The sequence below is a fragment of the Chlorocebus sabaeus genome, chromosome 19 (genome assembly GCF_047675955.1).
Source record: "Chlorocebus sabaeus isolate Y175 chromosome 19, mChlSab1.0.hap1, whole genome shotgun sequence".
NCBI lineage: Eukaryota > Metazoa > Chordata > Mammalia > Primates > Cercopithecidae > Chlorocebus > Chlorocebus sabaeus.
Genome location: NC_132922.1, coordinates 12075339 through 12093754, shown reverse-complemented (window position 1 = coordinate 12093754; position 18416 = coordinate 12075339). Strand labels below are relative to the sequence as shown.

Here is an 18416-nt window from a genome sequence, read left to right as displayed (position 1 = left end):
GTGGCTGCTGAATAAGCATCTGTTGAACTGAGTGAAATTCTACGGGCCTGAAAACATCTTTAGTGTAGCTCAGTCCAGCTGCCAAGAGTATCTCAGTGTCCGTGTGGCCCCATCCAGCTGCACTTGGCCCCCAACCTCAGTGACCTAATGGTGACAGGGGCCGGGCTGGATCTGGTGGGGCTATGCCTGGGCCAGGGGCTTCCAGCAGCCTCACAGGTTAGCCAGAAACATCTCTAGGTACCTGAGCCTGAGGATACTGATCACACCTTCCCCTAACATCAAGAGACTGTTGAATGAGGTCAGTTTTTGGTAATTTTAATTGTAAAAACCAAGACATTTATATAAATAAGACCGCTGTGTAAAATACGATTCACCCTTCTACTAAAACTTTTCTCCCACACTCAAAAAGAACATAGAAAACCCAGCAGAGAGCAGTACAAATCAGCATGCGGTCCCTGATGCGAAGTCGCGGGCAGGCCAGGGTTCCCTGCGGAAGCAGCCTCGTGGTGAGAGCACTCCTGCCCAGGTGTCCCACCAGAGGCTCGGTGACCCCTCGAGAAACTGCCAGGTAGCAGCTCCCACACAACAGCCCCTGGCTCTCAACTGCGCGGGTCGAGGAGGGGACGGGAAAGGCTGCTTGGTCCCTACCAAGGCTGGGGGCTGGGTGGCTGCCGGCCCAGTGAGATGCAGTGGTCTGTTCAGCCTGGGGTCAAGTTGGGGGGAAGGGGTTTCTGCGGGGTCAGCACCTTCCCAGAGGACAAGGAGAGAAGCTGCCTGTGTCCCTTGAAAGAATCGTCTCCTTCTTTGGGCCATTTTCGTATGGCCACCAACGACAAAGATGGCAGACACTTCCCGGGAGTACTGGGGATGGCAGGGCAGTGGGGCTCCCAGGATGCAAGGGGAAAGCAGCCCTCGAGAAAGGGGGGACTGGTGCGTTCCTGTGTGGAAAATCTCATCTCCCACCTCCTCTACCCTGTCACACCGCCCCACCGTGTTTTCCACACAGACCAATGCCTGCTGCCCCGTCTACACCCTGAGACTCTGAGGGAGATGACTGAGAGCCTGGGGATGGAGATGTCAAGTTCACACACTGGGTGTGGCTCAGGAAACTGGTACACAAGGACAAACAGAAAAGATCCCAACTCTCCTTGGAGAAACCGGGACCCGCCTGGGACTGCTCCCCCCTACAGATGAGTGGCAGGAAAAGGCCCTGCAGGGGACGGGGCAGGGGACAGAGTGTCAGGAGCACTTCCAGACGCACACAGCCAGGGTGCCCCCGAAGTACAGGTAGAGGAGGTTCTTCACCTCGTGGGTGATCTCAAACCCGAAGCCCTCGCCGATCACCACGTGCCAGGAGGAGCCGAACTTCTTGTCCATCGTCTCCTTGATCATCTTGGCGGCGCTCTGGAAGGAAGAGGGCGCTCATCAGGGGGGCGCAGGGGAGGACGGGGCAGGACTCAGGTCCTTCTCCAGGAAGGAGAAGGCTGGCACCGAGGTCTTGGCAACAGAAAGACCTGCTGTCCTATTTCTGTTGTCCTCCTGCTTCAGAAAGGATTTCCACACAGGCCACCTCCTGCCAGGTCTATTACACAGGCACAGAAAACTAGACATCACCTCAGCAGTCAAGAAGAAACTGGCTGAGGCAGGAAGGCAAGCATCAGGTCTGCAGACAGCCTGGGGCCACGTCCTGGCTGTGCACTTAGTGCGGGCTTCCCGGGCCAGTGCCACCTCCCTCAGATGTAACCCGGACAAGCAGGGCACCAGGCAGTCTCAGGACCAACTGAATGGACAGACCTGGCACCCTGCAGACTGTGAGGTACCTAATGCGTTCAGTGGGCTCTGGGGAGGGGCTGACTGCTCCCCTAGTCATGGCCACAGCCAACTTCTTCCTGTGCCTGCACTTCCAAGATGTGCCCCCCATGTGAGGAGGTCTAGAGGGGCAGGAAACCCCGTTCAGCAGGGCGAGTCCAGGCGCAGGCGCCTGAGGTACACCAACAGTGCCTCCCACCATGCCAGGTGCCACACTGGGCACTCTGTCCCCATTGTCTCATAAATACGCCCTCACGACTGGCCCAGTGAGGAGGCACCATCACCACCCTCCATTTAAGGACTAGGAAACTGCACTCAGAGTTGAGAAATGGCTTATTCAAGGGCACAGCTGGGAAGGGCTGAAGCCAGGACCTGAACCTGGGCCTGGCCGACCCAAAGCCTGGGCTCCCACTGGCCAGTGTCTTGCCTCCCCACCGGTTGCTGCAACACTGACTTCTCGCTCTCCCCACCAGATTGATGAATGGCCTTCCTGCGTTGATGCCTGCTGGCCGTATCCCCAGCACCTAGAACAGCACCTGTTCAACACCTTTTTGAATGGATGAATGAATACATGAATGGATGCCTAGGCAGGCCTCTGTTCACCACTGGGATGGAACCACGGGGAAAGGTGACCTATTCGGCAGCCCACCTGAGGCAGGGAACACGGGCAGGGGTGTCACGGAGACCCCTGTGGCTTTGCTCCTCTAGGGCTGGGTGTGACCGTCAGTGCCTGGAGTCAGCACCAGCCTCTCACTCAATGACTTTCCCCAGACTGAACGCTTCCAAGGAAGGCTCTGGCCTTATACTGGCAGTACTCTCTGGAGCTGACTGCAGGCAACAGGGGCCATTCTATTCACCCACAGGGGCCACCAAAGGCACGAGGGGCCGCCTGCACTGCTGGCAATACCTCGTTGTTGTTGGAGAATTTCTCACAGGCTGTGACACATAGTTCCATGGTCTCCACGCGCATCTCCTCTGGCATGTCCGAGTGCTAGAGACAGGGCAGGGGTGACAAACAAGAGACAGGCTTAGCCCGTGACCTGGCCTTCCTGGCTGGCCTCTCTGTCCCAAGCTTAAGGCATGGACAGCAGGTAGCCTCCCTGGCCCAGCCCTGGGCAGGTGACCCATCTCCTGACTGAGGGCCTGCAGCTGGGGCAAAGGTGTGGTATGGAGCTGGGCCGTGTGGGCTCTCAAGCCCAGGCTCTCTGCAAGGGTGCGAAGCCAGCACCAGGCTCCAGCCAACAGACATGGGCAGAAGGCTGGCTGAGGGCAGAGGGAATGCTGGCTATGGAAGTACATTCCGATGGAATCTCACGCCGGAGGCCTGCAGAAGCCACTGGGCGCTCTCTGGGGCCCCTGGTTTTCCTCCGGCCTTTCCCTCTGCTCCTTCTCCAGTGATCTGCTGGATTTCCTTCTTCCTCCCAGATCCTGGAGGGCCCTGGGCCCCACCTCCACTCTCCTGTCTCCAGTGACTCCATCTCTGGGGTCTTGTGTGTTCCATGCGTCTCTGTGTCCTCTCTATGCGAGGGCTCCCACACTTCTACCCCTAGCTCTAACCTCTTCTTTGGGCTCCTGACTACTCTGTCCAACTGGCCACTTGATAACCTCACTTAGATGTCTAAAAATAACTTGATTCCCACAAACCCATCTTCTTCCATCTTCCTTTTCCTGGTAATTGATACCATTTTTTTCTCCCAATACTCAGGAAAAGACAGACTCTAGCAGCCACCCTGGACTCTCTTGTTCCCACACCCAGTCTCCAATTTGGCGGCAGGTCCTTCGGCCTCTGCACTTATGGAACACCCTGAACCCGACCGCATCTCACAGTCTGCGCCGCGAGCCGCACCCAGCCACCCTCATCGCTCTGGGCCTCTGCAGTGGCCTCCTCGCTGGTCTCCTCACTTCTGGTCTGGCATCCCCAAATCCACTCTGCTCACAACAGCTGGAGTGAGCTTTTGAAAACCAAACAGATCTCATCACTCCCCTGCTTAAAACCCTTCACTGCTCCCCCTTCGATTCAGGACAGAACCCATAGTTCTCACCACACTCTTCACTGTGGCTGGGCAGGCCTGTGGGGTCTGGCCCCACCGGTGGTTACGTCCCGCCACCCCTCTCAGCACTCCATTCCAGCCATGCTGGCCTTCTCTCTGTGCCTCCAAAATGCCAAGTTCATTCCTATCCCAGGCTTCCTGTGCCTCTGTTTCCCCGGCTTAGCATATTCTTTCCCAGGTCTTTGTGAGGTTTGCTCTCTGTCTTCAGGTCTCTGATCTGTGAAACCTCTCCAGAAGCTAACCTCGGCTCTCCAGCCCCTTCCACCTGCTTCATTTTTCATTATAGCACTTACTGCCTACAATTATGCTGTTTTTTTTTTTTTTTGAGACGGAATCTTGCTCTGTCGCCCAGGCTGGAGTACAGTGGCCGGATCTCAGCTCTCTGCAAGCTCCGCCTCCCGGGTTTACGCCATTCTCCTGCCTCAGCCTCCCAAGTAGCTGGGACTACAGGCGCCCGCCACCTCGCCTGGCTAGTTTTTTGTATTTTTTAGTAGAGACGGGGTTTCACCGTGTTAGCCAGGATGGTCTCGATCTCCTGACCTCGTGATCCACCTGTCTCGGCCTCCCAAAGTGCTGGGATTAATCATGCTCTTTAAACATGTCTTTCACGTGGGCCAGGCCTTCGCCTGTCTCATTCGCCATCCCCACAGTGCCTTGAACAGTGCCCGGCATATAGCAGGTGGCCTAATACTTGGTGAATGAATGAATGAATGAAACAATGAATCACTGTCAACTCCAAGATGTCTAGGTCTGAGCCAGCAGAGGCCTTCTTAACTTCCTCCCACTGCCATCCTGCAAGGGACAAGCCCCACCCACCTCTCTCCAGGCTGTGTGGGCCCCGTCAGCAGTCCTGCCTCCCTCCCCTGGGGCTTACCCTGACCAGAGGGAAGGTCTGCAGTCGCTTATAATCAGCCTCATCTTTCTTCCCTTCTGTTTCTCCCATGATCCTTCCACTGTGACCGCTGGAGGAGAGAGTGGGGCTCTCAGGAGGTGCTGGGACTGGCAATTAAGACACGCCCAGGAGATTCAGGAAGCAGGCCCTGCCAACTTGGTGGGAGCAGAAAAATGTCTTTCCCCGGGGGGTGCTGTAGAAAACAGGAAAAACCAGAAGAAAAGAGTTGGCTTCAAAACCATACATCACAAATTAGAAATGTCTCAGTAACAATCTGACACCTCCCCATCTTAACTCCTCCGCACCCTTTTCCAAATGGCCAGCAAGTCTGCAGACGGGAGGATGAGTCAACACGAGATGCTGGGACCTGGTTAAGAACACACTGGTATGATGCTGCAAGCCCACACTGTCGTTATGAAGACAAATACTGACTGTGGGCCAGGCTTGCGAGATGGAGCCTTGAGCTGGCAGTGAGCAAATGTAGCTTCCCTGCGTACCCACTACATACATGAGCCTTCCTTCTCACTACATACATGAGCCTTCCTTATCACTACACACACGGGCCTTCCCTCCCGCTCCAGACACGGGCCTTCCCTCCCGCTTCAGACACGGGGACACGGGCCTTCCCTCCCGCTACAGACACGGGCGTTTCTTCCCAGAAGCTGTGCTTAGGAAGGGAAATGTTCAGGTCACCACTGACAGTCTGGGCTTACTGGCAAGCGAGGGGGCCACTCTGCAGCCCTGATCTTCAGGGCAATGGGCACGGTGCTGCTTTGTGCCCTCCCTGGCACACCAGGCTCCCTGGTTGTTCTTTCCTACTCCTTCTTGGACCACTGGGTCCTGTCCTGCTGGCCCAGCAGCTGGGAGGCTTGGGTGCTGCTGCTGGTACACTCACTCACCAGCAGTATGGCCCTGGGCCCCAGACTCCTCACCATTAACGCCGGGACAGTCACATCCATCTCATGAGGCCGTTATGAGAATTCAGTGAAACAGTGTCTGTAAAGCTGAGACAGTGCCAAGCACCGGGCAGGCACTCAGTACACGGCTGTTCCCTAACTGACGGGGCTTCTAAAGAGACGGGCCTGGACCCAAGATGACTGGGAGCACTGCTGGCAATCCAGGCATTTCTCTTTCATCTTCGACCCAATTTATCTCATAATTCAAAGGTTTTTTTATCTCAGAAGTACTGACATAAGCGAATACAAATCACCAGGTTGTTAAGCCCTTTTTAATGATTTATATTAGACAAATACAGCAAAATAATGTCATTCCAGCATTTCTTACATTTCCAAACAAATTTACTTTCACTGCACGGTCATGGAACCCAAAGGTGCCGAGCACAGTAACTAACAGGCAGGTAATGACACGTGATGGCTGTCACTGTCCTGCCTGTCGGTGTTCCACATGCATTTACACACCTTGTCATCCAACAACCCCAGGAGTTAGGTCCTATAGGGACAGAGGCATGAAGCTGGTCAGTCGCTGGCCTGAGGTCACTTAGCTCGTTAGCGACAGAGCTGGGGTGTGAATCCAGGCCCGGCTCTCAGTGTGGGCACTCTGAACCCCTTATTCATCCAATTCCTCATGGGCACACAGGAAGCACTGACAAGCATACATCAACTGTCCACTGGGACAGCTCCTATCTTCCTAGAAGCGAGACAAATCAAGTATATGCTCTTCCCTTTGCTGTCTCTTTTTCTTTTTCTTTTTTTTTTTTTTTTGAGACGGAGTCTCGCTCTGTTACCCAGGCTGGAGTGCAGTGGTGCGATCTCGGCTCACTGCAAGCTCCACCTCCTGGGTTCACGCCATTCTCCTGCCTCAGCCTCCCGAGTAGCTGGGACTACAAGTGCCACCAAACCTGGCTAACATTTTTTTTGTATTTTTAGTAGAGATGGGGTTTCACCGTGTTAGCGAGGATGGTATCGATCTCCTGACCTTGTGATCTGCCCACCTTGGCCTTCCAAAGTGCTGGGATTATAGGCGTTAGCCACCGCGCTGGCCTGCTGTCTCTTTTTCTAATGTTAACTTGACCCTGGTTTGGCCAAGCCTTGAGCTTTCTGGGCACTCTTTCTGGGCTGTGCTCTCGACTGGATCCCCGCTCCAATGCCTCGGTGCCACTCCATTTGGTCAGCTCACTCGTGTGAGGCTGGAAGCCTGGCACGGACCCCACCATCCCATGACATGGGTATTTTCTGATTTCCCAGTGGACAGATGGCTCCACTTGTCTCATCAATTCTGGACATTTGTACCACTCAGATGTTAGCAGGTTTTGTTTGTCTCTCTCTATAAGCTGGCGAATTACCAAGCACAATTTCATTGTACTTTCTAGTCAGGTTTCTTATTTCACAAAATTCAGGGAATCGTTTTATTTTTGCTCATGAATGTGAAGGCCTATTTCCAATTCCAGGCTGTCCTCCTAGCCTTCTTGCTTCCTCCTCTACCTCTGTCCAGGTGTGACAGAGGTGGCGGCTACACTGATGATAGAAGGAAAAGGTAAACACAATTTGTTTACCTCTGAGAATTTTGAGGAGGAACAACTGAAAATGTGGAAGCAGCTTCTTAGGCATCTTCCACTGAAATGTTTCCATTTGATTCAATTCATCCTTGAGGCTAAAGAGTGCGGACATCTAGGAGCCAGGAGGGAATTAGGAGCCAATTGTGGACATGCCGCCCTCCAGGAGGTCAGGGTCTGTGACAGCTGCTCTAACATGCAGAATCCTGCTGAGATGTCCTATGGCTTCAGAGGTATTACCAAAGCCCATTTCTCAGGAACAACAGGGAAAACCAGTGGGAGAGTGACCTGTGCAGCATCTTGCAGAGCAAAGAACTGTGTGGGCCGCAAGCCAGAGTGCGCAGGCATGGACACCAGCTCTGCCAAAGACACGCATTCTGCTCACTTCCTTTCTCTGCAGCCTTTGGTGAGTAATTTCACCTAAGCCTTGGTTTCCTTCTCTATGAAACGGGATACTAAATCCTATCTCTGCGTTCTCAGGAAGCTGTTGCAAGCCCCAAGTATGTGCATGTGAGCGATTTGAATTGTTAAAGCTCTCTGCACTATTATCACACTGCTCTCTGCTACCACCATTAATTAGCCAGGAGTTGGTCACCGTGATTCAGCCAACTTTACTAAGGACCATGACTATAAAGAGCTTTTTCTAACCACTACACATACTTCTGGGGACCTAAAAGGGATGAGACAGAATAAAAAGGAATCATTACAGATGATGTGTTTCCAAATACAGAAAGGCAGGAGAATTTTTTATGACACTGTATCATTATAGTACAGCTAGAGTCATTCAGCCACAATCCTAAAACTCTGCTCAAAGAAAGCTGCCAAAAATAGCAGAACTAGAGGTTCTAATAACCTTATCAATCTTCCATGCAGAGAAGCATGTGCCTGAATGCTTCGGGCCAGGAGGAGTCATGTCAGGTCTAAAAGAGCCTTTTAATAATGTAATTGTGGCTGGGTGCGGTGGTTCATGTCTGTAATCCCAGCACTTTGGAAGGCCGAGAAGGGTGGATCACTTGAGGTCAGAAGTTCAAGACCAGCCTGGCCAACAGGGTGAAACTCTGTCTCCACTAAAAATACAAAAATTAGCCAGGCATGGTGGCACATGCCTGTAATTCCAGCTACTGCAGAGGCTGAGGCAGGAGAATGGCTTGAACCCAGGAGGCAGGGGTTGTGGTGAGCTGAGATCATACCACCGTTGCACTCCAGCCTGGGCAAAGACGCGAGACTCAGTCTCAAAAAAAAAAAAAAAAAAAAAGTAATTGGGCCCACTGCCAGGGTACTTGAATCTGCCGGGTACAGCAGCTCAACCCCAGCCCATCTGGCCCACAGTGGTACAAAGCCAGGGGCAGCCCTATTCTCGCTCTCGCTGCCCGTGCTCTCCTCCTCACTCAAGGGCCATCTGTGGGCTTTATATATCCTTGCCCTGTTTGATGTGAGGCTCTTCCTAGGCAACAGGGGGCACAGACAAGGGCCCTTTATCTCATCGCCTGGTCAAGGCCAGTGTTCCTGGTCTTGCTATCCCTTGTTCTTTTGTGGCACTGACCTCAGTCACTATTCATTACTCTGTGTCTGAAGTGTCTGGGAAGAATCCTAAAGAGGGTTAGGGTATGTGGGAGGGATCGGGAAAAATGAATGTGTTCTGGGAAATAAGGCCCAAAGTATCTGCCAGCCCCATGGGAGGGGGACAGCCACTCAATGTCTGGAACATCCTCGGCCCTTAGATCACGCTCGCCTCCCTGTACCACTCACCATGCACCTGAGATTGCAGGACACACCTGGAGCATGTCATGGTGGTTCTGAGTACAGACTCCACCATCAGATCTGAATTCACATCTTGGTTCTGTTTCAGACAAGGGCTAACCTCCCTAAGCCTCAGTTTTTTCTTTTCTTTTTTTTTTGAGACAGGGTTTCACTCTTTTTGCCCAGGCTGGAGTGCAATGGTGCGATCTCGGTTCACTGCAACCTCTGCCTCCCAGGATCAAGCAATTCTCCTGAATCAGCCTCCCAAGTAGCTGGGATTACAAGTGCCCGCCACCACGCCCAGCTAATTTTGTATTTTTAGTAGAAACAGGGTTTCACCATGTTGGCCAGTCTGGTCTTCAACTCCTGACTTCAGGTGATCCACTCGCCTTGGCCTCCTAAAGTGCTAGGATTGCAGGTGTGGGCCACCGTGCCCAGCAGCCTCAGTTTTCTCATCTGGAAATTGGGGCTAAGGACTAAGCTCCTGTCACTGGTGCAGTAGGAAGGATACTGCGATATCCTTCTACGTAGACCAGCCTGCTACACATCTAAATGTGCAGCCAAACAAACCACTATTTCCCAAGTTCCTACTACGTGTGAACCACTGTGCTAGTACGGAAGGAGGAAAGAGTCACAAGGAAATTCTGTGAAACCTGCTGGGGCCGGGGTGGTAGCGGTGTGGCTATGGTGTGCCTTCACATCCACCATCTCATTTCATCCTCATAACACCTGTGAGGGAAGGATCCAGCTCCCCATTCTCAGACAAACCGCTGGAGCTCAGAGGGGTTTTATGGGCAGCCTGAGGGTGCACAGCCAGCAATGGCAGAGCCAGGATTGGAACCCCAATCCATTCTTCTGACTCTACCTTCTGTGCTTTCTCCTTTGGCACAAGCAAGTAGGAGACAAGCCAGTAACACAGGTGACTTCGATTCTCAGCATCCACTCATCCAGCCTCTGTCCAGGCCTGCCTCTTGCTTCCTGCCACACTGGGGACACAGGCAGGCACTCCAGTCTCCCTTGGCCTTCTGGCAAACAAATGAACAAAGCTGGCCGGGGAGGAAAAAGGATCCTAAGGACTTGGGCATTCGTCCAAGATGCCTGTAGTGAGGTCAGGAAATGATGCAGAAGCCAGGCTCTCAGACCAGCTTAAAGTGGGGGCAGACACAGGGCTGCCATTTTAAAATTCTGCGCGAAAAGGCCTTAGAAGACACATCATCTACTACAAAAGAGGAAAATCTGGCAGAATAAAGATCAGCCCTCCTTAAGAAGTCAAACACACGAAGTTGTTGTTTTCATGTGGTCCTTAATTTTTCTCGTTTCGCTGAAGTCCAGTGAAAGCTTAATGTGCCTGGGACTGAGGGAGGAGTGGAGGGAAGGAGAGGAGGGAGGGAGAGGAGAGAGGCCTGTTGTCTGGATCTGCAATTCTCTACATTTCCTCATGTCCGACACCATGTGATAAGTGACATTGACTCACACAGGCACCCTCAAGGACTTAACCAGACTTGGATGAAATCCCAGACAGTTTTGTCAAGATACAAAGTATAAGGAAACTCACAACCATCACAGCTATTAGCTCCCAGAGAACAGCTGCTCACCACACACAGCAAGGCAGGCTCCCGCCCCCCTCTCTCCCACTCAAGAGAACAGATTTGAATCTAAGGGAGTAAGAGTGACATTATCACAGAAATAAATTGGACTTAGCATGGATTTATTTTTTAGAAGCTCATTCACAATTGCTAATTATCAGTGACATCTCACAACCGATCACGACTTAACCGTGCCTGTGAGTCCAGATTCCCTGGGGCTGAGGAACTTGATTTGGCTCTAGATGCCCTAGAGCACAAAGGCCAGTGTCTGGCACACCGCAGAGGCCCAGAAATTATCCAAATTGTAATTAACTTATATTTCATTTGCCCCCTGGGAGGGGAGAGGACCTATCACATCCATTCAAGACATTTATTGAACACTGATCCTGAGCCAGGCGCCAGAATGGGCGATCTACATACAGGATGTCCCTCCCCCAGTCACTCTGTCAGACAGGTACTACTAGCCCTACGTTACTGGTATATCCACACAGACTGAAAAAAAGAGAGTTTCCACTCAGTTAATAAACAAAGGGGCTAGGATCTGATCCCAGATATATATGACTTCAACGATTATGCTTTTGCTTTTCTTTTCAAGACAGGGTCTCACTCTGTTGCCCAGGTTGGAGTGCAGTGGCATGATCACAGCTTACCGCAGCCTCAACTTCCCAGGCTCAGGTGATCCTCCTGAGTAGCTCATGCTACCACACTCAGTGGTGGCACTCTACAGGCTTGTGCCACCATCCTCGGCTAAGTTTTGTATTTTTTTGAGAGATGGGGTTTTGCCATGTTGCCCAGGCTGGTCTCAAACTCCTGAGCTCAAGCAATTCACCCACCTCGGCCTCCCAAAGTGCTGGGATTATAGGCGTGAGCCACCATGCCTGGTCTGATTATGCTTTTTCAACTACTCGACTATAAGCAACAGCCAGTCCCTGCCTTTAAGGAGTTTACAATCTAATATGGAGACTAACAGGCACATACAAGGAACTAACTATGGTTCCTGGCAGAAAGTAGTGCCACAAGACGGGCATACTTGTGGTGGTGAGGAGGGTGAGATAAGAAAGCAAAAGCAGCTTGCTGGTAGGGGCAGCATTTGAGTCAGGACTGGAAAGGTTAGGAAGAATTGTAACAGGTAGACGAGGTGAGGAAGACCTTCCAGGCGGAGGTACACAGCAGTGCCAAGGCAGAAAGTACAAAGCATCTTCTGGGAAAGTCTAACAGTCCAATTCAGTTAGAAGATAGAATTTGGCAAAGAAGGGAGAAATAAATCTGGGAGAAAAGGCTGGGGTTGGGCTGTGGAAGTGTAGATGGGTCCTGAAACCCATGCTTAAATATTTTTGTAGACATGGGGGTCTCTATGTTGCCCAGGCTGGTCTTGAACTCCTGAACTCAAGTGAGCCTCCCACTTCAGCCTCTCAAAGTGCTGGGATTACAAGTATGAGCCACCATGCCTGGCAAGAAGTGTGGATCTTTTTCATAGTGAATGGGAAGCTCTTTGGAGGTTTTTGGGCGGCTGGTGACGTGGGTGGGCTGGGTTGACAGGAGCAGAGACTGGAAGTAGGAGCAGTCGCTAGGAAGCTGCGGTAATTAGTACCAGGGGTACTAATGTCACAGGCATGAAAGACTTGAAGGAGAGTGGTGGCTTCAGGAATGGAGATGATGTGAGCTCTGCATGGAGGCAGAATCAAAACAACCTGACAACTGCCCGAGTGGAATGGGCATGGCGGAGTGAGGAATGACGCCCAGGATGATGGTGATGCCACTGACGGGTAGAGGGGAAACCAGGGGCACAGCTGGGTAGAGAAGCAGGTCAGTTTCATTTCAGAGCTGCCAAGTTTAAGTTGTGATAAGATATGCAAATGGAAGTATCTAGTCAGGAGAAAGAAATCACCAAGTCATGGGCTATCGGGGCAGAAGGGAAGCCATCAAGTCCAACTATGGCATCAACACAGTCATGCATTGCTTAACGACAGGGGCATGTTCTGAGAAATTCATCGTTAGGTGATTTTGTTGTGTGAATATCATAGAGTGTACTTACACAAACCTAGATGACGTAGCCTACTACAGACCTAGGCTATATGGTGCAGCCTATTTCTCCTAGGCTACAAACTTGTGTAGCATGTTACGGTGCTAAATACTGTAGGCAACTGTAATGCAACGGTGTTTGTGTATCTAAACATAGAAAAGGTACAGTTGGCTGGGCGTGGTGGCTCACACTTGTAATCCCAGCACTCTGGGAGGCTTAGGTAGGTGGATCACTTGAGATCAGGAGTTTGAGACCAGCCTGGCCAACATGGCGAAACTCTGTCTCTTCTAAAAATACAATAATTAGCCGGTGTCATGGCGTGCGCCTGTAATCCCAGCTACTTAGGAGGGTGAAGCAGAAGAATCTCTTGAACCTGGGAGGTGGAGGTTGCAGGGAGCAGAGACCATATCACTGCACTCCAGCCTGGGTGGCAGAGTGAGTCTCCACCTCAAAAAAAAAAAACAAAAGTACAGTAAAAATATGGTATAAAAGATAAAAAATCATACGCCTATAAAGGTCACTTCCCACGAATGAAGCACGCAGGACAGGAAGTTGCTCCGGAAAAGTCAGTGAATGAGTGGTGAGAGAAAGTGAAGGCCCAGTACATTAATGGATACTACTATAACTTTATTTTTTATTTATTTTTATTTTATTTTATTTTATTTTTTGAGACTAAATCTCGCTCTTGTTGCCCAGGCTGGAGTGCAATGGCATGATCTCAGATCACTGCAACCTCTGCCTCCCGGGTTCAAGTGATTCTCCTGCCTCAGTCTCCTGAGTAGCTGGGATTATAGGCGCCTGGCACCGCACCCAGTTAATTTCTGTATTTTTAGTGGAGATGGGATTTCTCCATGTTGATCAGGCTAGTCTCGAACTCCTGACCTCAGGTGATCTGCCCGCCTTGGCCTCTCAAAGTGCTGGGATTACAGGTGTGAGCCACTGCACTGGGCCTATTTATTTTTATTTTTTATTTATTTTTATTTTTTGAGACGGAGTCTCGCTTTGTTGCCCAGGCTGGAGTGCAGTGGCCGGATCTCAGCTCACTGCAAGCTCCGCCTCCCGGGTTTACGCCATTCTCCTGCCTCAGCCTCCCGAGTAGCTGGGACTACAGGCGCCCGCCGCCTCACCCGGCTAGTTTTTTGTATTTTTTAGTAGAGACGGGGTTTCACCGGGTTAGCCAGGATGGTCTCGATCTCCTGACCTCGTGATCCACCCGTCTCGGCCTCCCAAAGTGCTGGGATTACAGGCTTGAGCCACCGTGCCCAGTCTATTTTTATTTTTTGGATGGAGTCTTGCTCTGTTGCCCAGTCTGGAGTGCAGTAGCATGATCTCAGCTCAATGCAACATCTACCACCCAGGTTCAAATGATTCTCCTGCCTCAGCCTCCTGAGTAGCTGGGATTACAGGTGTCCGCCACCATGACTGGCTAATTTTTAGGTTTTTTTTTTTTTTGAGTATAGACGGGGTTTCACCTTGTTGGGCAGGCTGGTCTCGAATGCCTGACCTCAAGCGATCCCTCCGCCTTGGCCTCCCAAAGTGCTGGGATTACAGGCGTGAGCCACCATGCCTGGCCACTACTGTAACTTTATAAACACGGTACACTTAGGCTGCACTAAATTTATTGAAAATATTTTTCTTTCTTCCACAATAAGTTAACCTTAGCTTATTGTAACTTTTTTACTTCGTAAATGTTTTGATTTTGTTAACTTTTTGACTCTTTTGTAATAACGCTTAGCTTAAAACGCAAACACACTGTGCAGCTATACAAAAATATTTTCTTTATATCTTTATTGTACAAGCTTTTTTCTATTTTTATATATATATATATATATATATATATATTTTTTTTTTTTTTTTTTTTTTTTTTTTTGAGACAAAGTTTCTCTCTTGTTGCCCAGGCTTGAGTGCAATGGTGCTATTTACATGCACAGCAACCTCCACCTCCCAGGTTCAAGCGATTCTTCTGCCTCAGCCTCCCAAGTAGCTGGGATTACAGGCGCCTGCTACCACATCCGGCTAATTTTTTATATGTTTAGTAGAGACAGGGTTTCACCATGTTGGCCAGGCTGGTCTCAAACTCCTGACCTCAGGTGATCTGCCCGTGTCGGCCTCCTGAAGTGCTGAGATTAAAGGCATGAGACACCGCGCCTGGTCTTTTTTTTTTTTTTTTTTTTTTTTTAACATTTTAAACTTTTTTGTTAAAACTCAGACACAGATACATTAGCCTAAGCCTACACAGGGTCGGGATCCTCAGTGTCACTATCTTCCACTACCACATCTTGTCCTGCTGGACTGTCTTCAGGGCAATAACACGCATGGAGCTGCCATCTCCTATGATAATAAAGACTTCTGCTTGAATACCTCCTGAAGGACCTATCTAAGACTGTTTACAGTTAAATTTTATTTTTTTATAAGTAGGAGGCGTGTACACTGTAAAATAACAATAAAAAGTGTAGGATAGTAAACACATAAACCAGTAACAGTCATTTATTACCATTATCAAGTATTACGTCCTGTACACAATTGTATGTGTTATATTTTATATGACTGGCAGCACTGTAGGTTTGCTTACACCAGCATCACCACATACGTGATTCATGCATTTTGCTTTGACATTACGATGGCTATGTAACTAGGTGACAGAAATTTTTCAGCTCCATTATAACCTTAAGGCACCACCGTGGTATCTGCGGTCCATCTTGACCAAAACGTTGTTATATGGTACATGACTGTATTTCAATCTCCATCTGTCCCACTCCCCACCCCCTAAGTAACTCTAACCATGGAAGGCCAGGAGGAAGATCAGAGAGGGCCAGCCGGAGAAATGACAGTTCATGCCGATCGCGTTGATAACATTTCCCAGAGAGGGAAAATGTGGTGAAGAGACAAAGGAAGGAAACTAACAAATATTGAATATATACTGGACTGGACTCTGTACTTCATATTAGCCTCAGAATTCCCAAAGGAGATGCACCGTCGTCTACTGATTTTACATATGCACAGATTAAGAGCGCAGGTAAGGTAGGTCTTGAGACTGGGAATCCAAATTAGGTTTGCCAAGTTATTTTCACAACACACGACACCTCCCACTGGGGAGCACATCCTCTAGGAAGCCTAAAGTTGGGTCAAAGAACAACGACATCCCAGAACGTCAGAGTGGAAGAGGCCTTAGAGATCACTCAACCCAACTTCTCGTTTACAGATGGGGAAACTGAGGCCCAAAGAGGGGAAATGACCAGCCCGGAATCCCAGTACGTCGTCGCCAACTCTCCAAGCCAAGAGCGGTCTGACCGAGGTGATGGCGGCCCCGCGGGAGAGGGGATTACTCCGCGAAAGGTCGGGGGATCAAGGTGCTGGGGGAAGTTGGCTAAAGGAGGACGCGGGAGCACGAAGCTGGACAGGCCTCGGGTGGGTGGGGAAGAGCAGCCGGCAGAGTCGCCTGGCAAACCTGTCACGACAGAGCTCGCAGGTCCCGAAGTGGGGGTGAGGGTGAGAAGACCTGGGGCTGGGGAACAGCAGGCAGGAGACTGAGGTGAGGCCTCGGCGGCGGGCGAGGCCTCTTCCGCCCTGCGTTGCCTCCCGCCCTCCCTCCGTGCGGGCCCTCCCCGCCTGGCTGCCCGCCGCGCCCCGGGGCCTCACCTGCTCCCGCGGGGGCCGGAGCCAGGGCCACAGCCAGCGCACCCCCGCCAGGGTTGTCAAGGAGCGGAACAAGAGTGTCTTAGCAACCAGCAAGGAAGTCCTGCCCCCTCACCGGACGTTGACGGAATTTCACTTATTATTGGTGAATAAAAGTATCAATCAGTGTGAAAGGGCCTTACAAGTCAGGCGTTTGCACGGAAAGGCCAGGGAGGCGGGACTTCACTTATAGTTGCCTTAAGCGTGCCCAAGGAGCAGGGGGTACATTGAAGTTCTTTTTCTAGGGAAACAAACTTCGAAAAGCGGTACTGCCTTGGGAGTTTCTTTAGTCATTTGAAATAACAAATGCAACTTGTTGGTGTCATGACACTTAGCCACCACTTTATTGGGACCTGGAAAGCCCAATAATAACTAGCATTTATGTAGGGCTTTACAATTAATGTCTCACTCGATTCTCACTACAGTACTTTTAGGTAATAATATTCGTCATCCCATCTGAAGTTCAGAGAGGTTAAGTAACTTGGTAAAGGATGGAGGTAATCTCTCTGGAGAACGAACCCAGGGGCTCCTTCCTCTGTGCCACACCCTTGTATGGTCCCCTAGCCCTAGTCACTAGGAGACATTTGTACCATCTAATTTGAGACACAGCTGTCCAGAGCCTGCCTTTTCTTCCCCTTGGGAGGGAAAATTAATTTGAAAGTACGGAGAAGGAAAAGGGGAAAGGGGAAGAACTGGTGGTTTCTATTATTTGGTAGATCAAAGGGTCAGTTGGGTACTTCATAGTTTAAACTTTTATTATTGTGATGAGTACTTGGGGTGAAACCCCACTGCCACATTTACTGGCATTGAAACCATCTTTGCCAAAATTAAAACTGAGGAAATTATAACAGTGAAAGAGATCAGACCTAAACCACTCCATCTTGCCTTTCTAGCCTTTAAGCTGTCCTTGTTCCTTCCTAGGCATAGGCCAAACGAACCTTGGGAAGGAATTTAGTTTATAGTTTTACTCTGAAACAAAATGGACAAGAGCCCTTTCCCAAAAAGACTCTCTTCCTGCCTTGGGACCAGTCTGCTTTTGTAGGACTAACAAATTAGCTACAAAATTAGAAATTATGGTTTAGGGGTCACACAGCAGCCTTTGACTGCAAGAGTCTGAACCTTCCCAAATTGCTCCTGGGGATAACATCTCTATTGTAAAACGTAAGATCAGTGCCTGAGATATTTTACAGACCCTGCACTCGATGGATCAGCTGACACTACCCAGACCAGTAATTTGGCTCAAACAGTTCTGTGATCCCTCCCAGAACAGAAGACAGCAAGAAAACCTCACTTCAACCCCCGCAGGATTCCATCTTCTACCTGATCAATCAGCATTCCTCACTTGTCAAGCCACAAAATTATCTTTAAAAATTATCTTTTATCACAAAATTATCTCTAAAACCTCCGATCCCTGAATGCTTGGGGAGCATATTCAACTGCCTCCTAGCCATGTCCACCAGAATGTTCCACAAGCCCTTCAAACTCAGTGTGTCCCAAACTGAATTGATCATCTCCCTCCAATCTGCTCTTCTTGCATTCCCCATTCCAGTAAATGGCGCCATCCCCCACCCAGTTGCCTCCATCAAAAACCAGGGAGTCGTCCTTCACCCTTCCCACTACCATCACCCACTTCCAATCACAAGCATGCCAATTTCAACTCCTCACTATTTCCTGATACAGCCTTTCTGGCCATGTTCATGGCACCCTCCATGTGCGCACCACCACAATCCCATCTACATGAGTGCAGTCTCCTAGTGGGACTCCCTGACTGCAGTCTTGCCCCTCTCTAATTTATCCTCTGTACCACAGTCAACATGACCCTGCCAAAACCCAAATCTCACCACTGCATTCCTCTGTTTGAGTAATTTGAGTAGCAATAAAACTCCCGTCTCCTGCACAGCTTGCTCTGTTTGAATTACCTTTCTCCATTGCAATTCCCCTGTCTTGATACATCGACTCTGTCTAGGCAGTGGGCAAGGCGAACCCATTGGGTGGTTACAGCATCTACTGGGAGTTCAGCCCTAGCAAGTGCTAATGATTCAGAAAGGAGTAAGATAAGGACCTTGATCCCATGGAAGGCACAGTCCAGTGGACAGACAGCCATGTGAACAAATAGATATAGAATAAC

The 18416-nt window shown here is 50.2% G+C and overlaps 1 protein-coding gene across 1 annotated transcript; it reads right to left on the bottom strand.

Annotated features, from left to right (window-relative positions):
- Nucleotides 1–299: 299 nt before the first annotated feature.
- Nucleotides 300–16371, bottom strand: DNAL4 (dynein axonemal light chain 4). The gene is made up of 4 exons (XM_007975787.3): nucleotides 16253–16371; nucleotides 4735–4945; nucleotides 2717–2800; nucleotides 300–1404 (listed from the first exon to the last, which is right to left on the bottom strand). Exons 2-4 carry the CDS (start codon nucleotides 4801–4803, stop codon nucleotides 1240–1242), a joined length of 318 nt encoding a protein of 105 aa, XP_007973978.1. The 5' UTR covers nucleotides 4804–4945; nucleotides 16253–16371; the 3' UTR covers nucleotides 300–1239.
- Nucleotides 16372–18416: the final 2045 nt, after the last annotated feature.

Excerpts from the sequence above, each read along its gene's own strand:
- DNAL4 (XM_007975787.3), bottom strand. The coding sequence starts at position 4,803 with ATGGGAGAAACAGAAGGGAAGAAAGATGAGGCTGATTATAAGCGACTG. Across the intron at positions 2,801-4,734 it reads AGACCTTCCCTCTGGTCAGG|CACTCGGACATGCCAGAGGA; the intron begins GTAAGCCCCAGG and ends CCCTGTCTCTAG. Across the intron at positions 1,405-2,716 it reads AATTCTCCAACAACAACGAG|AGCGCCGCCAAGATGATCAA; the intron begins GTATTGCCAGCA and ends TCTTCCTTCCAG.